Source organism: Diadema antillarum, unplaced genomic scaffold (genome assembly GCF_040938485.1).
Source record: "Diadema antillarum isolate AM-2024a unplaced genomic scaffold, OU_Dant_1.0 seq00000386_RagTag, whole genome shotgun sequence".
In the NCBI taxonomy this organism is placed as follows: Eukaryota; Metazoa; Echinodermata; class Echinoidea; order Diadematoida; family Diadematidae; genus Diadema; species Diadema antillarum.
In genome coordinates, this window is record NW_027271384.1 from 2,363,635 (window position 1) to 2,377,171 (window position 13,537).

A 13,537-nucleotide genomic window follows, 5' to 3' on the forward strand; every position below is an offset into this window, starting at 1 on the left:
TTGACCTCTGGTGACCTTTAGAGGTAAAATGACCTTAAATTACCATAATATTGATATGTGATGTCATTCTTTAATGATAAACATGGTGAAGATGTACATAACAGGCATATCTGTTTTACAATAATGAAATATTAACTGATTGACAGATTGCCCTACATCGACGTAAATAAGCACTGAATTGATCAGTGTTTTAGTAGTGGCCATGATAGAATAACATGGCAACTACTAAAATAGTGCAATTCAGTCCTTATTTACGTCGATGTAGGGCAACTTTGTCAATCAGCTGCAATGAAAACATCTCGATGGAAAAATTCCATGAATTTGAATAGTGGAATTGTCTTCGTATATTCCGAAGACAGGATTCTATCTTTGACCTCGATGACCTTGAGAGGTAAATGACCTCAAAGTATCATGATATTGATGTTTTGCATCATTGATTATTGGTGGGCCATATTTATTAACAAGATATTTCCCTTGACGTATGAAAAAACACAAGACGCCAAATATGATATTAATATTGATATTACGATGATTAATAATTAATTGTTTATAATATGGGGGATACAAAGCAAGCATTTCGCTTGCAAAAAAAGAAAGAAAGTGGCGACTCATTCCACAGAACTTTGGTAATCATTGGCATCGGTTATGTGCACATAGCAATTTAGGGGTGTCCATTTGTTTTCACTTGGGGGAGGGGGTGAAACTTGGAAAAATATGTGCAAGGGAGCGGAGCGAAGGAGGAGGGTGTGGGTGGGAGTCGGATTTTGTATTTTTAGACCTGAAATTTAGCGATTTGGTACAGCTCGAGTTTGGCGTGTGCGTGTGCGTATGAGTTTATTTTATTTTACCACGGGTCACTCACTTCAGCAAATAGCTGTTCTTCTCTGAGTCCGTGTAATTTAGAAACCACACAATTACAAAATACAACATTTTATACATGGTATAGGAAACGAAACAAAAAACCAAAACAAACAAACAAGCAAAAGCAAAACATACAAAAGCATGCGTATTACATAAAGAAAATGGGAATTAAGATGCGTACAGAAAAAACGAAAATGATTGATGCACAATGTTACAATTCATTCAACGCAAAGAATTGCTAAATAGTTTTTCTACCTTATTTTTAGATATAAAAAGGGATACAGTTTGCTTTACATCACTTGATGAATTATTCCATAATTTGACACCTCGACACATTGCTCGATATGCTATACAACGTTTCTTGAAATTAGTTCTCGGGTGAGATACGTCTAGTTTCAGTATTCCTTTTCTCAGTACATAAGTAGGCGTACAGTGCTTGAATGGAAATAAATTGCATAGAATTTGTGGCATGGTCTTATTTACAATTCTATACATTACATACAATAACTGTTTATCACTTCTTTCTTTCTTTCTTTATCTTTAACTTTATTTTTTTCTGTATCAAATCAAATAAATGCTTCAATTGAAAATCTCTATTTAACATTCATAGCAACTCTTAGTGCTCTATTTTGATAATTTCTGAATTTTATCAATACGTATTTTCCCCGCGTTTCCCCAAATCATACGACAGTTTACAGCGGGAGATCATTGCGAAGAAAGATACCAAGCTTTAAGGGGAAATAGTCCATGGGCCAGGCCAGATATTGGTACCACCTGAGGTGGCAAAACCTTTTTGGTGTCATTTTGTTTGTCGGGCATAGATATGCTTATCAAGCTATGAGCGCATTTCCAAATGAGTAGCTTACTCATAATAAATGTTTTTTTTAACCAATTTGGTCTCGTTGTTACATCCCTATACTTCTGAATCGAAACTAACCGCTATACAAAGATGAGCACTATCTTCTGTATGTTCCATAGACCTGTAAAATGCAGTTCTATGGTATGTTCACAGGTGTTCTGTTGTAAACGCGGTGCGCTTAGTCTTTATTCAAGGCAGCGAAGGGAATATCCAAAGGTTATGATGTCCACAGCGCTTAGTCTTTATTCTAGACGGCGAAGGGAACATCCAAAGCTTATGATACAGTGTATATCCTTCTATCTAAAAAAAAAAAACAACAACAACAACAACAAAAGCAATTCCTCGTGAATTTTACCGTATTTTTCAATTATTTATCATTTTCCGGCAAAAACGTTACGGTAAAAACGCTAATACCACGCCAATGTCGCTTTATTTCCATCCAACAATAAAAGATAATGCAAAAACAATGTACCGGTACACTACAAAACATTATAATGAATAATATTGTAAATGAACAGAGTGATTTTTGTTTAAAACTGATGTATTTGTTGAGAGGGTAGTATAAAAACAGTATAGATAATCCCTTTTATGAGGAACTTTAGATATGATAACGGTACATTGGTCTAGATAAAGACTAAGCGCACCGCGTGACAGCTGTGGACATCATAACCCTATAGATATTCCCTTCGCTGCCTTGAATAAAGACTAAGCGTACCGCGTTTACAACAGAACACCTGTGGACATACGGAAGACTGCTCTTCTTTGTAAATTGTATAGCGGTTAGTTTCGATTCAGAAGTATAGGGATATAAAAACGAGACCAAATTGGTTTAAAAATCATTTATTATGACTAAGCTACTCTTTTTGAAATGCTATCATAGCTTGACAATGCCCGACAAACAAACTGACACCTCAGGTGGTACCAACAACCCATTTTTCGGGTCTTGGCCCATGGACTAAAAAGGAAAAGCTATGCTTCAGAAAAGCCCTGACACACGAAGCAAATAAGAATATACAAAGTGGTGTTATTCATGCTTGGAAGACATCTTATGCTTGCATGGAAACAACGCGTGCCAAAAGTGTTAAGTGTACACGTTTTATGCTAGAAAGGCTTTCAAGACCATCCAACCCTTGTCAGACCTCGATCAGAACGTGGAACACTGACATGGAGTGCAGGTATACTGACTTTGGTAGGCCTATAAGTAGGCCTCAGGTCGAATCGTATTGCGCGCCTTTGAGCACTCCGTGACTCGGGAGTCCCCTTCCCCCTACAATCCGTCACAGGTACCATGAGAGACCGTGAAAAATCTTTGCAAGACCTATTGAAAAATCTGAATACAATAAGAACAGAAATGGCCAAAACCCCCATAGTGCAGCTGCACGACTTGGACAAACGGGGCTGCCGGTAATATGGTGAACGTCACTGGTCACGTGAAAGTTGCATTAATTTGTCCAAGGATTTTTTTTTAGGGGGGGGGGGAGGGGCCTCGATCTCTCACCAACTTTTGCTAGGTCCTTTGATAGCGGGAAATAATCTATAAATTTCAATACACTTTTTAACTGGCATATTGTAATTCTATCTGTCCGATATCAGCTACTGTTCACATATCAGTTTCCTGGCGTTTGCAAGAATGATCACTAGTATATCATAATTATAACTGTCCAGTATATAACTAGTCACTGAATAGTATAACGACCAAAAACTTTTAAGCATTAAAGAAAAAAACTTTCCCTTAAAAGTCTTCGATATGCTTACAGAGAATTGGCATTTCTTAAGATTCAAAAAAACGTAAAGACGAAGTGGGTTACTTTAGGGGAAAAAAACAAAACTTACATTTATAGTATATTTGCACTTGAAAAATGCTCAGTCATTGGTGGACTTTAATCCACAATAAAAATGCCAGCCTTTATAAGTTATAAGTATATGATTAATGTGTAAGATATTTTTTTCCTAATGCCTGCGAAGACGAAAAAGAGCTCAGAGGTACAATGTCCATCGAGGGTGATATGCTCCGCCTCGAGAGGCTGCCAGGATTCTAAGAATAAAGTACCAGTTTTCTTCTTTTATTTGTTGCTCATATCCATCTGCGAAAATAGACTTTATTTTCATTCATATGATTTTTCTCTGATACGAGAAACGACAAAAGTATTGTGCTGGTTACATCCAGTGAAAGAAAAAAGTTTGCATTGGCGACTTATCGGAAGACTAGCGGCGGGTATATGGTACATGTATATACTGAGAGACAGATATTACTAGTTTTCCTGAAGTAGAGATTGTTTGACTGGATGAGAACCACTGTTAGATCCGTGAGCGACTCATGACAATACTTCGTCTTGTGACTTCTTATACCGAGCTGTTTATTGGTAAGTATACATTAGCTGCACACATACATCATAATCATGCCGGTATTTAAGCATGTAGTACAAGAGGAATAACCGCGACTGATCTCACAATAACAAGAGTCCCCGCAACAACAGCATATACGTATCGAGCTTTGTCCCTGCATTTTGATGATTTTATAAACATTATGCATAGAATCTCAATTTCATAAGATTCCCATATTCTTATTATTTCATCTCATATGCAGTCTTCTGTCTACACGGCATTTATCCACAAAAGAAAAAACCACAAACAAACAAAAAACCACAAACAAACAAACAAACACACAAAAACCCTTGCATTACTACAATGAAATGGCATTATTGCAGCGCAGTATGTCTGAATACATGTAGGGCCTAATATAGGATTTGCCGGTCAATTTCGTATTTTTGTCATTCCAATTCATAAATGTAAAAATTCAAATACACACAGCGCACGCATGCGAAAATATTTCGGCGTTTAAATTCAGCATCCGAGCGATCAATTCAATTCATGGGAGTTCTGTTTTATTTCCGTCAAATCAAATTCACGCTTGTGTGTTCAATTTCAAAATGCGAGCATTGCATATCCTACTCGTGCATTGAAAATCACGCGATAGTCATGTGATAGTCCCGATGAGCTTGTTTGGAACATTCAATTTCATTTTCAGGCGATCAGGTGCCTACTTTGTGCAATCCATTTCACGAGGAAAACGGAGTAGACTTTTTTAAGAAAGGAAAAAGGGCATACACAACCAATGAAGGCTTACATATAGGTCCTAGTGTAATTATGATTTTTGGAGGTTCAAGGTTCAGTGTCAAAATTTATTTTCATTTCCATCAAATAAACAGGACAATTATATACAATGCATAAGCAGAAGATTGTTTAAAGGTTCTACATTGTTATCTGTTCATGTATTCTTTTTTTCATCTCAATGAATTTTAAATTGCAAGATCTAATCAGCAGTGCATCCAAACAACACGACAATCCAATCATATTTCTTGATGATACTGCATGCCGACAACTCCTCAACACTAACCACATTTATGGCAATGCATCAATTTAAAGACAAACTGACACACAATAATCTCACATATACAGTCCAGCAAAAGTAAACCATTAAGGTATAGCCAATTGATCTGGTCTTCCATGGGATCCACCTCGGCGTAAGGTGGGACCACTTCACCGGGTGTGCCCTATTGGCGCTAATGCAATGTAATGAATTAGCTCCAACCCGGGGCTCTGCAAAATATGACATACAATACATGGGTGGGGGGGGGGGGAGCAATCTCTGGTTAGTGCTGTACTTGAGGGTTGTGGGATATACTTGTGAGACTTTGCTGATTTCCCTCTATTAAAAAAAAATCAGAAAAGGAGGGTACAGTATATTTGAAGGATATATGACGCATTTTATATGAAAGGCGTTCAAATAGAACTTCGTGCATGTAGCTGCTCATACATAGGCATGATTTAGAGAATATAATCAACTTACACAAAAACTCCATAAAACCTTCAATTTGGTTCAGGCTGTTTGTAGAAATCAGTTGTCAATATAATAGATGGATGTCTTTTTAACTTTACCAAATGAAAATATCTGAAGAATTCAGAGAATAGATCAAACTACTAGCATGAATATTTCTTTTGATTAATATAAAATTTATTAAAACATGTTGAAACCCCAGTTTTGTTAGCTTAATGTAACAGTTAAGAGCTCGTGCCGCATCCAAGAAACTAAAAAGAGACAAGGAAGACATAACGGGATTATCATTCCCCGCTACATGAACACGTGATGAAGAGACGCTTCTTCTGCCACTAATCCAACAAGACAAATTATCTCATGCCTATTACCATGATTACTGTTACTACAACAAAAACACAAACTATTAACACAAAAAAGTCTTAACTATTCTGTTTCTATGACCACTTTCGTGAGAGCTATCATTGCTTCTCAAACTTTGGTGTGTTTTCCATTTGTTTTCAGAGCAAAACACTTGAGGGACGCGAAAGGCTACGAAACTACTAACCATGGCAGCTGGACTAGGCATAGGGATTCTTGCTGCTATTTTCGTTGTGACGACAATTATAGTTTACTATATGGCCAAGTTCATTCGCATTTACCTACTGATCAGCAAATTTCAAGGACCTCCAGCTCTGCCAATAATCGGCAACACTCACCAGTTCAGCACAGATTCAAGAGGTATGTATGACTAGTCGGGATCGAATTGGCATCGCTGTATGTACAGGAACAAAATCAATTTTCCTCTTTTTTATTCTTTCAGCGTTACTAAGTATTCCTGTGTTCCTGAAAATTAACAAAGCAAAACTCATAAACTGAAACATATCTTTATTAATTGCAATAATGAAATACTGGAGACCATGTTGGGAAAAAACACAGGAAACCCCAACCCTCAAGCGCCTAATCTATTCTAGCAAAGTTTCGTTTCATTCTTGTAAGCATATTTCCAGTGGATGATACTGTCGTGATCATCACTGCAGTAATGTCACTAAGTATATCCTGTAGCCCAGTGTTTTTCTCAAAGGGGAATGAAACATAACTCCATAATAGATGGATTGAGTAAATGCAACAATATTACAACACTTTAGTGAAAATGTGACCACTATCAAACAATCCGTTCAAAAGTGATTCATTTTTAAAGTTTGGTGTAGCCATCGCTGAGTTGGAAGATTACACTGATTATGACGGCACGTTTGGAAAACGATATACTACTAAAATCTTCAAGGGAATGCAATAAAATGTCGTCTTTTATAAAAGGGACATATTCCAGTGATTTGTTACTGACGTACGTTGAGGTTCATATTATTTCCCCGTGCTCTCTACTTTCTGAAAGAAGTAAGTCAAGTGCAATGTCATTAGGCCAAAATTGAAAGTATAATGTTGAATTTTCTGGTTTACATCTTAATGTCGGTGTCCATTCGTGACGTCATGACATTTTGTAAATTTCTCACTCAGCAATTGCCGTACAGAAACTAATAACTTTTCAACGGACTGTCTGATGTTCTATAAAAGTATCTATGTTATAAATGTTTCTGCTGTAATGATTATTCTGCATTCACTTCATCCACAAATACATTTTCGTTTCATTCTCTTGTGAAGTTGGTGCCATTTCACCCTCAAACGTACCAGATACATGTATATGAAACATGCGTTGTAATGAAAAGGTGTGTTTATTCAGCATTGTTCAGTGTGCATCACGAAGACTTTTCTTTTCCTCCGAAAGAGTTCTTCGTGCACAATAACACAGTGTTCAATGAATATCGCCAGAAAACGGGAGGAATCGTCAGATTTTGGCTCGGCCTCAAGCCATCTCTTAGCATATACGCAGCAAAACACGTGGAAGTAAGTTTAAAAGGTTTCATGTTTCCCTCTTACAACCAAAATCAGAATATATATACACATTGGAGAGACAGGTCGCCTATGATTATAAAAGACTTCATGATCCCTGACCAAAATGCCATAATCTTATCATATATATATATATATATATATATATATATAATCTATATAAAAGTTAAAAGATGCTATGGGTTTTCTGTGAACATCTTGTGAAAAAAGACTTGGTACACCGTGCCCAAAACTGATTCCTAGATATCTATTTGTCGTTAAACACGAGGATTCCCAACAAGATTTCAGTAAATTAACATAATGATAAAATGACCTTCCAGCTTTCGCGTTTCTCTTTTATTATTGGTAACATATATACATTCTGTGTAATGTAGCCATAATATAAATAGATAAATATATATATATATATATAAATATATATATATATATATATATATATATATATATAATATACCCTATTTTATATCTATAGATAGATACTGGTAGAATAGCCTAGCGAGTGTGTATACGTTCTCTCGAGGGTCAATACTCAAAACGAAAATAATCTGGCATGAGGTATTGCCCATACCAAGCACTGTATAAATATGTTTACTACACAAAATGCAAATGGATATCTCTGGTGTAAAATGCGCTAGCTGTCATTCTGTTGTCTATTTTGTTTTGCTATCACATTGTCTTTTTTCCAAAAAGTCTTGGACAAGCGCCAAAAGAAAAGTTAGAATGAATGCCTGGTGAATGAATGGTTCATCAGGCAATTGTTGTGTTCATCAAATTAATTCATTAAAGTTTATATCAGTGGTTTAGCGCTAATAAATAAAAGCAATTTTTAACGATTCTCATTTCCAAACAGGCAATCTTGAACAACAGCCGTCACATGGACAAGGGATTCGGCTACGATTTCATGAAACCATGGCTCGGTCTCGGATTACTTCTCAGGTACGACGGCAGACAATTTAAGCACACTTATGGAATGTGAAAACAAAAACACCGAAGTTAAACTTTTAATTTTGGTAGAGAAGATTGCTGCTGACTTGGATGTATTCGTCTCTTAGTCTGATGTAGAACAGACTCATGTGAACTCCAGTTTAGTTCATTAAAACATGACACTAGGATTTTCTAGATCAAAACAACAAGTTTGGATCATATTTCCGAAGTGGATGTGTATGACTTGAAACTAGGATAGGCAACACAGATATCTAAACATTTTGTGTTTGTTTGTTTGCTTTTCATGATGAAATACCCACTCAGTTCCGGAAAGAAGTGGTTCCACCGCCGTAAGATGTTAACACCAGCTTTTCACTTTTCCATCCTTCAAAACTTCATGGATGTTTTCAACGAGCAGAGCAACATCTTGGCCGAGAAGCTGGACGCGTTTGCAGACAAAAGTGACCCTGTCAACATCTTCCCGCTAATAGCTTATAGCGCCCTCGACGTTATATGTGGTAAGTTCTGACAGCAGAAGAAAGAGGTCAATTGTATTTCATCACATCTGCAAATTTTACAGTGCAGCTTTGTGGAGAATTAAGGAAAGTAGCACGATCTGAAAGGGCATGCTGTCGAAATGAAATACGACACCATTCGCTTTGGAACCATACACTAATAAAGTCCGTGTTTATATTGCGGAACATTTCAATCTAATTTACGTGACTTTTGTATCAACATATATGTTTGCATACACTCACACAAACACACATGTTGGGTATGTTCGTATATACAGTATATAAATATGTGTGATATCCCCGTGAAGGGCATATATAAGACAGTTACATAATACATTTTCAGAAACAAAGTTTCATTGACAAACAATTAACAAATGAAATCAATTCTTGGTGGATTGCACAATATAATGTTATACTGCGAACTATTCCTAAAGTGGGGATCAAAGCCCATCAATGTCAAAAGACTGTCACTAGATTTTTTTTAAAGCAAATTATTTCAAAACGGTTTAGCTCTTTCAGTGTAAAAAACGTGTGTTGGTATGTAGGTATCGTTGCCGCTACTTTGTGATAGGCTCGAAATGGCACCTAAAATTAAGAGCCCGTAGTTGTTGTTGTTGTGTTTTAAAGAGGAGAAGAGAGATTCAAGATTCAAGATTCAAGATTCAAGATTCAAGATTCAAGATTCAACTTTATTTTCACTTCCATCAAATAAACAAAGAAATTATATACATTGCATATGTACAGGATATTTGTAATACTTGCAGAATGTAATCTGACAAGGTACATATGAAAATGAGAAGTAGATGAAAAAAAAAAATGCAATTACAGTTTTGTTAATATATACATAAAGCGTATAATACAAGTCAACTAAGGATGAGGATGGAAGTGGAGGGTCCCACTAAGAAGCAGAGCTTGTACGATATGGGGCCCTCAGAAAATACACAAGACAGTAATATAAAACAAAATAAAACGAACTGATGTCAACTGCCATCAGGATGATTGGGAAGAGAAAAAGAGAGAAAAGGGGAAAAAAGAGAAAAAAAAAGAGAGAAAAAAAAAGGAAAAAATGAAAAAAGGGGGAACTACAGCACGTGCCATTGTGGACGCAAGCAATATAGATTCCATAATGTAAAATAAGTGATGAAATACAAGCTGGATTAAATATAATGCAAAACATTTTTTTTATACTTAATTATGTTGGTAAGAATGCAGGAGAAAGAGAGAATAGACACATCGTTATATTCAGAACACAGACAGGAACATAATTATAAGGAGGACTTATGTAAAAAAGAATGATGACTTGACTGAGATGATAAAGGGAAACTAACTCGGTTGGATGTTGTAAGATTTCAATAAAAATGATTTAAATTTATTCTTGAAGGAGTTCAGAGATTGAGCTGTTGTAATATTGTTGTGAAGTGAATTCCAATACTTTGGCCCATCGTAGATGAATGTGTTTTGAGTCAACAAAGTTCTCAGAAATGGCAAATGGAAGTCATTTGATCGCCTTGTTGGATAATTGTGAACGGATTGATTTCTTTGAAACATTGTTTCGAATATATTTGGAAGATTATTTTTGTTATAATTATGCATAAATTGTCCTCACTTAAACAAATACAAATCATTAATTTTCAATATTCTATACTCATAAAATAGTGGGTCAGTATGGAACAAAAATGCAGTATGACATATGATACGGAGTGATTTCTTTTGCAATAAAAGTAATTTATTTAAAAATGTTTTATATGTATTTCCCCACGCGATAATACCGTAATTTAAATATGGCAATATAAGGATGAATATAGTACAAGCAGGGACGACAAAGGAAAACAAAACTCAAGCTTATTGATTTTACCAATATTACGTGAAATAATTTTACATATACTGACAATATGAAATTTCCATGAAAAGCTTATTGTCAACTGTTATTCCAAGAAATTTTACATGGGAAACATTTTCGAGTGGAGTACCATCTAAAACAATGTCAACAGGTAATGCCTCAGTAGAATTACTAAAAAGCATATATTTTGTTTTTTTGAAGATTAAGAGATAACTTATTTGCTTTTATCCACTGGGCAACATTTTCTGATTCTGAATTCATTGTATTAACAAGGGTAAGAAGATTATTGCGTGAAAAAATAGATTTGAGTCATCTGCAAAGAGAATAAAAGAAAGAACATCTGATGATCTACAAAAATCATTTATGTAAACATTAAACAACAATGGACCTAATAAACTTCCCTGTGGCACCCCACATTTAATATTTAACATTTGTGAATTACAACCATTTAGAGAGACATATTGTTTCCTGTTCATGAGGTAGCTCCTGTTCATGAGGTAGCTCCTTAACTAGAGAGAAAAATGGGGCTCTGTAAAACAAATAATTTGCCCCAGATAATAATGACATAAGTCAAATCATGATAAATCTTAAAAATATCAAACATGAATATTAGATGTTACCATAAATTATAATGTCGCTACGAGGCAGCTCATATTGATGTCTCCGCAAGGAAGCCCATATAAAATATCTGCGCAAAGGAGCTTAGACGAATTTTAATCATTGCGGTAAGATTACCCAGTAATCTCTACCAAGAATGTGTTCATCTTGCTCATGTTTAATGTCCATATGATTGCAGACACGGCCATGGGGAAACACATTAACGCACAGGGAAACAGTAACAACGAATACGTCCGTGCCGTTCAAGGGTAATCAAATTAATCAAAATTTCATTGTCTTGAGTATGTAATGTATCTTGTTATCCTGTTGATTGCGTTTTGAGCCCGAAGGACATATCATTTACTTCAGTTTTCATTTGAAACGGAATCACATTCTCCACTCCTCTGGAACTTAAACAAATCCCCACTACTCATTTGATTACAATTATAAATGCCAGTATCATTCTGTCACTATCATTGAATTATTCACATCGAATTGAACCTAATAATCAATTCACTATAAGATTATTGTTCAAAGAGATTGACTGAATACGATGCAGCGATGTAGTGTTGCCTCTGTGCGGTCTGATTTATGATTTTTTTAAAGCAAAAATGACTACAAATGATGTAGACAATGTAAATTCACCCAATGCTGACAAAAACGATACTAACAATATAAGGATGGTCATAACAGTTCTTTAATACAGAAAACTCACTGACAATTTTTGCTCCAGAAGGTCCATGCATTCCATTGTGTTCTCTTTTGTTTTCGGGGTACTCTGTGCAAAGTAAACAATTTACCTGCCTATACTTATATTTGCGAACATAATGACTCATATTATTATGACTGCTTTTTCTTTCAAGGGGGAAATTTATTTTCAGTACAGTGTACTGATCTAAAGCTTACACTGTAAAAAAAAAATACAGTGGTGCAAATTATTTATTTCATTGATTCTTTTCTCCATTTCCCCTAACAATTTTTCTTCTCTTTTTTTCCTCTATCTTTCCGCAACGTTTTGGGGTTTGTTTATGTGTGTGTTGCTCCTTAAGAATGTCAGAGATAATCTTAATGAGATTCAAATCCCCGTTGTTGTGGTATGACCCAATCTTCCGACTGACGAAAACTGGAGCACGCCAGAAGAAGTACTTGGAAATACTCCACGGAACAACCAGATCGGTAAGATCATCTGAATAGCAGCTCAAAAATTACTTTTTGGGGTCTGCAAAATCCTTTGGATATAACTTTTTTTTTAAATTAAGGGTTTCTACGACGTCTTTACAATGCAATGTGCCACTATTGGCTGACCAACGTTTAGAGTCGCGCATTGTGGTGCTACCAAAGCAATGAAGAGTAATAAGGCAGCTGGATTAGATGATATCCTCTGTGAGCAGATCAAACATCTTGGACCTGTTGCACTCCAGTGGCTGCTTGACATGCTGAACAAATGTCTGAGTGACAACACCTTGCCAGAGCTATGGAGGAAATCCAGAGTAGTCGCCTTACTCAAACCAGGCAAAGACCCAGCCAGCTCAAAGAGTTACAGACCTATCTCCCTGCTCTGCCACACGTACAAGCTCCTTGAAAGGCTCTTACTCAACCGTATCGCCCCCTTTGTAGATGAGCTCCTCATTCCCGAGCAGGCAGGCTTCAGGCCAGGAAAGTCCTGTACTGGCCAACTGTCGAATCTCACACAGTACATCGAAGATGGGTTTGAGGAAGGGCTGATAACTGGAGCAGCTTTTGTTGACCTCTCTGCGGCCTACGATACAGTGAACCATAGGATTCTTACAAGGAAAGTCTTCGAGATGACCAAGGATGTCAAGCTGACACAATTGATCCAGAACCTGCTTTCAAACCGGCGGTTCTATGTGAATCTGAATGGTACCCGCAGCAGATGGCGGAGACAGAAAAACGGTCTCCCGCAAGGAAGCGTCCTTGCCCCGCTTCTTTTCAACATCTACACGAATGACCAACCAATTCATCCAAATACAAGGAGCTACCTGTATGCTGATGATCTCTGCATTGCCTCACAGAAGCAATCCTTTGAAGAGGTGGAAAAAGCACTCAGTGATGCTCTGGCAGGTCTAACTCCTTACTATGCCGCAAATCACCTACGTGCAAACCCGGAGAAGACTCAACTTAGCGTCTTCCACCTTAAGAACAGAGATGCTAACCGACAACTGAGGGTCAGATGGTATGGAAAATGGCTTAAACACACC

The 13,537-nt window shown here is 36.5% G+C and overlaps 1 protein-coding gene across 2 annotated transcripts in view; it reads left to right on the forward strand.

The window, feature by feature from the left end:
- The window catches only part of LOC139731908 (cytochrome P450 4V2-like), a 61,052-nt gene that overhangs the window by 38,444 nt on the left and 9,071 nt on the right, over positions 1-13,537 (forward strand). Inside the window, exons 1-7 of one of the 2 annotated variants that reach the window (XM_071642781.1) lie at positions 3,776-4,083; positions 6,060-6,275; positions 7,318-7,436; positions 8,293-8,378; positions 8,691-8,884; positions 11,518-11,587; positions 12,368-12,494. In XM_071642781.1, coding sequence (XP_071498882.1) covers positions 6,104-6,275; positions 7,318-7,436; positions 8,293-8,378; positions 8,691-8,884; positions 11,518-11,587; positions 12,368-12,494 — 768 coding nt within the window. In that variant the 5' untranslated portion in view covers positions 3,776-4,083; positions 6,060-6,103. Of the gene's footprint in view, positions 1-3,775; positions 4,084-6,059; positions 6,276-7,317; positions 7,437-8,292; positions 8,379-8,690; positions 8,885-11,517; positions 11,588-12,367; positions 12,495-13,537 lie in introns of those variants that run through there. The other variant, XM_071642783.1, reaches the window with a different exon arrangement.